Below are 9,583 nucleotides of genomic sequence, written 5' to 3'. Positions count from 1 at the left end.
CCTTGTATAGAAAAAACACACTATAGCTCTCTGCAGCTCTCTCATATATTCAATCCTATATAGTAGGGGGAAAAAAGAATCCCATTGAAAATGTCTGATGTTTTTATTTGATAAAATTGGTGCAATTTTTTTGCAATTCAGTAAAATAACCGCATTGATGGTTAGCCAGTTGCAGCAACCTCAGCGCTAGAGATTTGATTAATACGTTTCTGTGCAATTACCCAGTAGTTTAAATTTGTTGGGAAATACTGGTCTCAAAACTGTTTTTGCTATGTCTATTAAGAGCTGTCAGAATTTCTTATGTGCTTTAAGCATAAGCTTATTGGGATCCATGTTAAGATGGAAATGAAAGAAAAGGTGGCACTGTGTGTTCATTTGCATGCCATTTCCCAGAATCCCTGGCTGCAGTGGAAGCTTTGTATGCCAAGAGATAATGGTGAAAAGCCGGGTTACAGATCTGTCTGAGACATGTGAATGTGCTCACAAGTGATATTTTTATTTACTGTACACTGTACGGGGGAGGGTTTTTGTCACTTTTTCACCCACCATAACTTATATAAATGTGTGGTTAAGGGCTTCACAACTCAACCTCGGTTATTTCAGCTGGGGCTCGTTTTGTGTGGGTACTTACAAGTTCTAGCACCTTTGGGTTTGTTTTGAGAGAGCACCAAAGCTTGATGTCGTGCTTTTACAGCGATTGGTAATGTTTTGGAATACAGGCTGGGGATTAATCAATGCTCTTCTGACACATTGCCTAGTTAAAAGCAGCCACCCCGGCTTCTCTTTGGTAACATGATTGGAACCCGGGGAGTTGAAATGCTCTAGTTTTTCACTGGAAATAGAACTGTTCAGCTCTGAAAACACCTCCTGGTTCCAAAAATCTTTATACATTTGCATTTTTTAGTGGATTTCTTCTTTATAATTAGCTTCTTTATTGTTGTTCACATATGTATTTTTCTTGGCTATGGTTTTCTTTCTTACAAACACCAATGACTACAACTTTTGGTATTACTTCTCTCAATATGATCTAACAAATAGTCTCTTTTGTAAGAACTGAGCAGTATATAGCACTGCATATTATACGGTATTGAACATTTGTTATTATAACAAATGGAAACATGCATTTTCAGGATTCCCATTAACAGGTCTCACAAAATTCACTGTTCTCTCTTTTACATTTAAAACGTGGTCATGCCAAAATTATATTTCAACATATATATTAAATTTTGCTAAAAAAAAACAAAAAAAAAAACATGCATGTTATCCTCTTGGAGAAAATGAAATAAATATGTGTTTTTTCTGTACACTCCTGCATTAATGAGATTTCCTCACCTGCAAGAGAAATATAACGTGACCATGTGTTAAAGGTAAAAGAGATTAAGAGTGCCCAAAATGTTTCCTAACGCCTGTTTATGAAGATATATTTGCTGCTGTAAGTATGACCACATCTTCAAATGATATTAGAAGTTTGTGGACTCTCCTCTGTGAAAATATTTTACTACCAGGATTCCCATTAACAAAATATATGACAAGCAGTGGAAAAATAAAAACCCATGTAGATGAAGAAATTAGGACAAAGATGAAGCAGTGACAGGAGAGAAGCAGAAACTTTATGTCAACCAACCAATAAGAATTCCATTACGCCTGAATACCCGCAGAATACAAACTGGGTGTTTGGTTAATGCATAATAAATAACTCAAGCAATCTAAATAGTGGAAAACACAGAATAACAGAGGTAAATTAAAAAATGGCTTTAAAAGAAAACACGTTAAAATAGATTGCTTAAAAATTTATACAAAGGCCACAGTTTATTAGGTGCAATTCATTTTGCATAAAAAGAGTTCCAGAAATATAAAAACAACATGCATTGCTTAGTATATCCAAAGAAGGGTATGTTAACTTGTGCTTCTGCACATGAGTTTGCCAGTGTTGCTTTCTTTAAGATGTTAAGCAACACTTTCTAAATATATCCCACACCATATGTTTCACTCCTGCTCCTCTGCTTGCAGCCTGTGTGACTGCAAGGTGTATTACAGTGCCAGTGTTTGCATGGATGGGAGTTTTAAGGATCTGCTGGACTGTTATTAAATCAATTATTACAATGCATTAAAGACAGGTGAGTGTTAAATAAATAAACCATACAGTAAAAATACTACACACATATCATATCCACTTAAGCCCTGTAGGAACAAAGTTGTTAACAAGCCAATTGAATACCAAAAGAAGTGGCAATGAGTTAAATGTGTCTGATGTTAGAAAAGGTCATTTCTTTGGAGTGTCAGGAAGGATCCTCAAACAAAGTGAACTTTGGTTTTACCTTCATAGCCACATTTCTTTTTCTGATGGTACCCCTTGGGGAAAAGGTGCGTGGGTCCAGTGTACTCCTGTTTTCCTCTAGCTGCCTGGCTGTGCAATTGGGAGTGGGCACTTTTACAGTGTTTCCAAATTTAGAGTAGTCAACTGAATACTTGCCATCTTCTTCTGCAACTATAGGGACAAACCTTTTCCCCCAAAGGATCTCATCAGCCAGGTAGGAAGTCCTTGCTTGGGTTGTGATACCTGTGGTCTCCACCACTCCTTCCAAAATAACAATGATCTCCAGGTCTTCATGGTGGGTAAGATCAGTGGAGGCGACATCATACAATGGGCTATCTTTGTTAATGGAGTGACATATGATGAGTGGGGAGACTAAAAAGATGCCATTAGTGCTTACTGGGTTTTCAGTTTGGATGTCAATTTGGTTGAGCGGTATCACTTCTCCTTCTTGACTGCTGGACTTCCTTACCACCTGCATGCGAATGGTGGCACTAATGATCATACTCTTCCTCAGGTCTCCAACTCTGAACATGAAGCAGAGATTACCATTCCGAAGGGCAATGACAGCATATTTGCTGAAGATGAGGGTCTCCGCTCTGCGATGGGCTTGGGCAGTCTTCATGAAGATGCAGCCCAGCATGATGGCATTAATGATCAACCCTAGAATGTTCTGGATAATTAGAACCAGGATAGCAGAAGGACACTCCTCAGTGATCATCCTCCCACCAAACCCAATGGTCACCTGCACCTCAATGGAAAACAAGAAGGCTGCTGTAAATGACTGGACACTGGTCACACATGGTACAAACTCTACATTGCTATCCATATCTCTATGGACATCCATATCTCCATGGGCAAAAGCAATGAGCCACCATATCATGCCAAACAGAAGCCACGTGCAGAGGAAGGACATAGTGAAAATTAGAAGGGTATAGTGCCATTTAAGGTCAACCAAGGTGGTGAAGACATCCATAAGGAAGCGTCCTTGCTCCCTGATGTTCGTTTGGGCCACATTGCAGGTACCATTCTTGGCTACAAACCTTGCCCTCCTCTCTTTGATTTTGTACCTGGGCTCAGGGGGATCCTCTGCCAAGCGGGTGTTCAGCACATACTCCTCAGGAATGATCCCCTTCCTGGAGAACATGGCTTCCCATGCTACTGGGTCCTGATCCCCTCCTCACAAAGCACCACACCCCGCGTCTGTGTCCAGGGGGTCAGGGCAGATCTGCCGGCCGTGCTGGGGTGTTTGAGGTCTGCTCTGCTGTGTCTATCTGCCCGAGTGTCCGGCGGGGTCCAGTCCCTGCAGGAAACTCCATCTGCCCACGCCAATCAGCAGCCGCAGGGGGGTGGGGAGGGAAAGATGCACCTCATTCCCTAAATGAGCACTGGGGGAAAAGGCTGCTGCCCCCTCCACCCCCCCCCCCACCCACCCAATCAATCAATCAATCAATAGTCCGGTGATATCAAGAACCAGGTCAATACATGCGACTGCCGCGTCTGTCTTTGCCCTGCGCCTGGAGAGGGGGTCCCAGGCTTTGCCCTGCGCCTGGAGAGGGGGTCCCAGGCTTTGCCCTGCGCCTGGAGAGGGGGTCCCAGGCTTTGCCCTGCGCACGGAGAGAGGGGGTCCCAGGCTTTGCCCTTTGCCTGGAGAGGGGGTCCCAGGCTTTGCCCTGCGCCCGGAGAGAGGGTCCCAGGCGTTGCCCTGCGCCTGGAGAGGGGGTCCCAGGCTTTGCCCTGCGCCTGGAGAGAGGGTCCCAGGCTTTGCCCTGCGCCTGCAGAGAGAGGGTCCCAGGCTTTGCCCTGCGCCTGCACAGAGAGGGTCCCAGGCTTTGTCCTGCGCCTGCACAGAGAGGGTCCCAGGCTTTGTCCTGCGCCTGCACAGAGTGGGTCCCAGGCGTTGCAGGGGAGGAGTGTACAATAGGTGGAAGCTGCTCCTGCAGGCAGAGGGGATGGGCGAAGTTACAAGGTGCTGCCGCGAGAGGGCGCCTGAGGTTAATCAATCAGCGTGTCCCAGAAACTCTTCCAGACAAAAGGAATACTGAGCACAGCTTCATGTAGCTGCATAATGAGGCTGCACACCCACTGCTCCTATTCCAATCTAAATGCATTATCTTCATAAGCTGTGAGGGTTTCTCAAACACATGTCTGTTCCCTAATTATTACAATCATGCATGTTACTCTTGTAGCAATTTCTCAACCCTAAAAGCGATCAATTGTTATTTAAGTAAATAAACAATATCCTGTATGTATGAACACATTCACATTTCAGACAGGTTAGAAACTCTGCTTTTCATCATTATCTCTAGCCTGCAGTGCTTCCACTGCAGCTAGGGATTCTGGGAAATGATATGCAAATGAGTACTGTAAGCTCCTCGTGGCAGGGACTCCTCTTCCTTAATGTTACTTTTATGTCTAAAGCACTTATTCCCATGATCTGTTATTTATATTATCTGTTATTTATTTGATTACCACGTGTATTACTACTGTGAAGCGCTATGTACATTAATGCGCTATATAAATAAAGACATACAATACAATACAAAGTGTCACCTTTTGCTTCAAATCCATTTTAACATAGATCCCTATAAGCGTGTGCCTTCGGTATTACACAGCTTTTCAGCACAGCCTGGGTTAAGATGCATAGCCAGTAACCCTACCCACAGACAGCTGTTTCCACCTTTTGGGTCTCATCAGTGTGAGGCTGCTTATACTGGCTATTATTTAAGTAACAAAGGATTCGTGTTTATGTCTCCATATACAGTACTAGTACCGATATAGAATTATTGATTCTTCCCTCTATTTTTCTGTTTAATACAAATCAAATAATGTCATCGTTTTAAAAATAATTAGCTCCTTTTGAAAAAGAAGGCTTCAGTATAATAATTACTATTATATTACCGTCATTATTATGGTTGTAATTTCCACTGATGGCTTCAAATGCATCATTTACATGGAAATCAATAATACGTAATAGGATTATCAATCATTGTCGACACTACACTGCCATCATTTTTCAATTCGTGGCTTCCTGATAAAAGATGCAGAAGTTCCCAAACATACTGTTATAATATACAGTATATCACCTTTTAAAGTGGATCCTAGTTGTATTGAACCTTAGAGCACTTGGGATGACCCGACCGCTCAACCATGAGTTCATGGTTCTCATGGACTCAGTTCACGAGTGATTGTGAGCAAACCGGGTGCAACAAGGATGAATAATCATATTGACAGGGTTGGTCCCAGATGGGCCAGAAAGATTCCAGTGCACTCGCTCTGGGAAAATGTATATCAAGGACAGATAGTCCAAAAGAGTCAATCTCTCTACAAGGGGGCGTACTAACCACAGTATCCCACACTATAGTCGCCCTCCCACGGGGACTTTAACCTTGTCACAGTATATATCTCCCTATAGTCGCCCTCCCACAGGGACTTTAACCTTGTCACAGTATATATCTCACTATAGTCGCCCTCCCACTGGGACTTTAACCTTGTCACAGTATATATCTCCCTATAGTCGCCCTCCCACGGGGACTTTAACCTTGTCACAGTATATATCTCACTATAGTCGCCCTCCCACGGGGACTTTAACCTTGTCACAGTATATATCTCACTATAGTCGCCCTCCCACGGGGACTTTAACCTTGTCACAGTATATATCTCACTATAGTCGCCCTCCCACGGGGACTTTAACCTTGTCACAGTATATATCTCACTATAGTCGCCCTCCCACTGGGACTTTAACCTTGTCACAGTATATATCTCCCTATAGTCGCCCTCCCACGGGGACTTTAACCTTGTCACAGTATATATCTCACTATAGTCGCCCTCCCACGGGGACTTTAACCTTGTCACAGTATATATCTCCCTATAGTCGCCCTCCCACGGGGACTTTAACCTTGTAACAGTATATATCTCACTATAGTCGCCCTCCCACGGGGACTTTAACCTTGTCACAGTATATATCTCACTATAGTCGCCCTCCCACAGGGACTTTAACCTTGTCACAGTATATATCTCACTATAGTCGCCCTCCCACAGGGACTTTAACCTTGTCACAGTATATATCTCACTATGTTTATATTTGATGTTATTAACATTTTGTTCTTTCGATTTTTAGTCCCCTAGTGCAGGGGTGCGTAAACTGAGGGGGGGCGTGGGATTTTCATGGGGGGGGGGGGGGCACGGCGGTTGTAGAGGCCCCGCGCTTCTCCCCAAGGCATTTAAATGAAATGCCGGAGAGGCGCGAGGCCTATGCTACTTCTCTTACCTGCTCTCAGTCGGGCTTTTCGGCGACATGTCGCCATGACAACGGGCATCAAATGATGCCGCGGGGTGAAATCGAAACGCGTTACATGACGTCGCGAAGCCCGAGAGCAGGTAAGGAGGGGGAGCGCAGACAGGGGGCGCGAACTGAAAAGTTTGCACACCCCTGCCCTAGTGTGCAAGTTGTGGATACGTCCACGCTTAGTAGCAGCGTGTGGTTAGTACCCCCCCCCCTTGTGGAAAGATTGACTCTTTTGGACTATCTGTCCTTGATATACATTTTTCCACAGCGAGGGCACTATACTGTATGAAATCTTTCTGGCCCCTCTGGGACCAACCTTGTAAATATATGTAGCACTGTTTCCCCCCCCCGCCCTCCCCCCCATCCCCCCTCACCTCCCCCCCATCCCCCCTCCCCCCCATCCCCCCCATCCTCCCTCCCCTCCCCCATCTGGGAGATCTTGCCCTGGTTACAGGTATGTGTGGTGCTTTGTACCTGTTTGGATCCAGGAGAGATGAGCTTCTGCGATGACATGGGGAGCAGGACAGGCTTTTGATGATCCTCAGACTCTCAGTTTGGTGTCATCAGCGCCTCCAGTCTCAGTAGGCATCCATGGTTCCTGGAGACAGTGCACACCATGACAGATATCTCTCATACCCCTAATTGACTGTTACTCAGGCAGGAGTATATAACAAGGGATCTTTATTCAGGCAGCCACGGCAGATGTCATTACAGCGTATGCCTTATAGTTGGTATGTATCTCAGATCTCTGGAGGGTACCGGCCTTCCGATAATGATGAGGCCTGGAGCTCTATTAGATCTTGGGCTACAACAGTCTCAGGAGAGACTGCAGGCATGTCTCTACCCCAGGAGGGACTGTATTGTATTGTATTGTATGTCTTTATTTATATAGCGCCATTAATGTACATAGCGCTTCACAGTAGTAATACATATCATATAAATAACAAATAATATAAATAACAGATCATGGGAATAAGTGCTTCAGACAAACATAACATTAAGGAAGAGGAGTCCCTGCTCCGAGGAGCTTACAATCTAATTGGTAGGTAGGGAGAACGTACAGAGACAGTAGGAGGGAATTCTAGTAAGTGCGTCTGCAGGGGGCCAAGCTTTGTGTCATGTGTCCATGATTATCCAGTGCTATTCATATGCTTCTTTAAGCAAGTGTGTCTAAAGGTGGGTCTTAAAGGTGGATAGCGAGGGGGCTAGTCGGGTATTGAGGGGAAGGGCATTCAGGGGGGGGGGCAGAAAGTGAGAGAGGTTTAAGGCGGGAGAGGGCTTTAGATACAAAGGGGGTAGAAAGAAGACATCCTTGAGAAGAACGCAAGAGTCGGGATGGTGCATAGCGAGAAATTAGGGCTGAGATGTAAGGAGGGGCAGAAGAATGTAAAGCTTTAAAAGTGAGGAGAAGAATGGAGTGTGAGATACGGGATTTGATCGGAAGCAAGGAGAGGGATTTCAGGAGGGGAGATGCTGAGACAGATTTAGGAAAGAGTAGAGTGATTCTGGCAGCAGCGTTTAGGATAGATTGTAGGGGAGACAGGTGAGAGGCAGGAAGGCTGGACAGCAGGAGGTTACAGTAATCGAGACGTGAGAGAATGAGGGCCTGAGTCAGAGTTTTAGCAGTCGAGCAACAGAGGAAAGGGCGTATCTTTGTGATATTGCAGAGGAAAAAGCGACAAGTTTTAGAAACGTTTTGAATACGAGAGGAGAATGAGAGAGAGGAATCAAGTGTAACCCCTAGGCAGCGTGCTTGGGCTACTGGGTGAATGATCGTATTTCTAATAGCAATGTGGAAGGAGGTAGTAGGGCCAGGTTTGGGAGGAAGTATAAGGAGCTCTGTTTTTGCCATGTTAAGTTTCAGTCGGCGGATGGCCATCCAGGATGATATTCCAGAGAGGCATTCAGAAACTTTGGTCTGTATAGCAGGTGTAAGGTCAGGGGTTGAAAGGTAAATTTGTGCGTCGTCAGCATAGAATTGATATTTAAACCCAAAAGATGTGATTAGGTCACCTAGAGAGAGTGTGTAAAGAGAAAAGAGAAGGGGTCCCAGGACAGAGCCCTGGGGTACCTCCACAGAGAGATCAATAGAGGAGGAGGAGGTGTTGGCAAAAGAGACACTGAAAGTACGATGGGAGAGGTAAGAGGAAATCCAGGATAAAGCTTTATTCCGAATACCAAGAGTATGGAGAATGTGAAGGAGAAGAGGGTGGTCCACGGTGTCGAATGCTGCAGAGAGGTCGAGTAATATGAGCAGAGTGTAATGACCTCTGTCTTTGGCAGCATGGAGGTCGTCAGTTATTTTAGTGAGGGCTGTTTCCGTGGAGTGAGCAGTGCGGAAGCTAGATTGTAGAGGGTCTAGGACAGAATAGGTGTTGAGAAAGTGTAGCAATCGAGAGAATACAAAACGTTCAAGGAGTTTGGAGGCAAAAGGCAGGAGGGAGACAGGTCGATAGTTAAAAGGACAGGTAGGGTCAAGCTTGCTGTTTTTGAGTAATGGTATAACGGTTGCATGCTTGAAGGAGGATGGAAAGGTACCAGAGTAGAGGGAAGAGTTAAAGATCTGTGTGAGCATAGGGATTACAGAAGGAGCAAGAGGTTTTAGGAGATGGGACGGAATGGGATCAAGAGGGCAAGTGGTAGAGGGAGAAGAGGAGATCAGCAGTGACACTGCAGGCATGTCTCTACCCCATAGATTTAAAGATACCTTTTTGTGAACAGCACTCACTATATGTTTGTGAGTATTTTGCACACAAGACCTCTTATTATTACATGAACTCACGAACTATCACATATACTGCACCATCAGAATATTTTTCTGTTTTACATGGCTTGCGCTTCCTGATGACTTACACCTCTTCATGTCTCTACCCCAGGAGGGACTGCAGGCATGTCTCTACCCCAGGAGGGACTGCATGCATGTCTCTACCCCAGGAGGGGCAGAGCTGATCTCTCTCTTCCCTGACTGGGAAGGACTCTCT

General features: G+C 45.0%; 1 protein-coding gene across 1 annotated transcript; it reads right to left on the bottom strand.

Annotated features, from left to right (window-relative positions):
- Positions 1 to 1,783: 1,783 nt before the first annotated feature.
- KCNJ11 (potassium inwardly rectifying channel subfamily J member 11) lies at positions 1,784 to 4,240 on the bottom strand. The gene has a single exon (XM_075567710.1). It carries the CDS (start codon positions 3,459 to 3,461, stop codon positions 2,280 to 2,282), a length of 1,182 nt encoding a protein of 393 aa, XP_075423825.1. The 5' UTR covers positions 3,462 to 4,240; the 3' UTR covers positions 1,784 to 2,279.
- Between the last annotated feature and the right edge of the window lie 5,343 nt (positions 4,241 to 9,583).

The sequence above is a fragment of the Ascaphus truei genome, chromosome 12 (genome assembly GCF_040206685.1).
Source record: "Ascaphus truei isolate aAscTru1 chromosome 12, aAscTru1.hap1, whole genome shotgun sequence".
Taxonomy (NCBI): Eukaryota; Metazoa; Chordata; class Amphibia; order Anura; family Ascaphidae; genus Ascaphus; species Ascaphus truei.
This window is presented reverse-complemented; position numbering and strand designations above follow the sequence as displayed.

What these genes read in the sequence shown, in the direction of transcription:
- KCNJ11 (XM_075567710.1), bottom strand. Translation starts at nt 3,461, where the DNA reads ATGTTCTCCAGGAAGGGGATCATTCCTGAGGAGTATGTGCTGAACACC.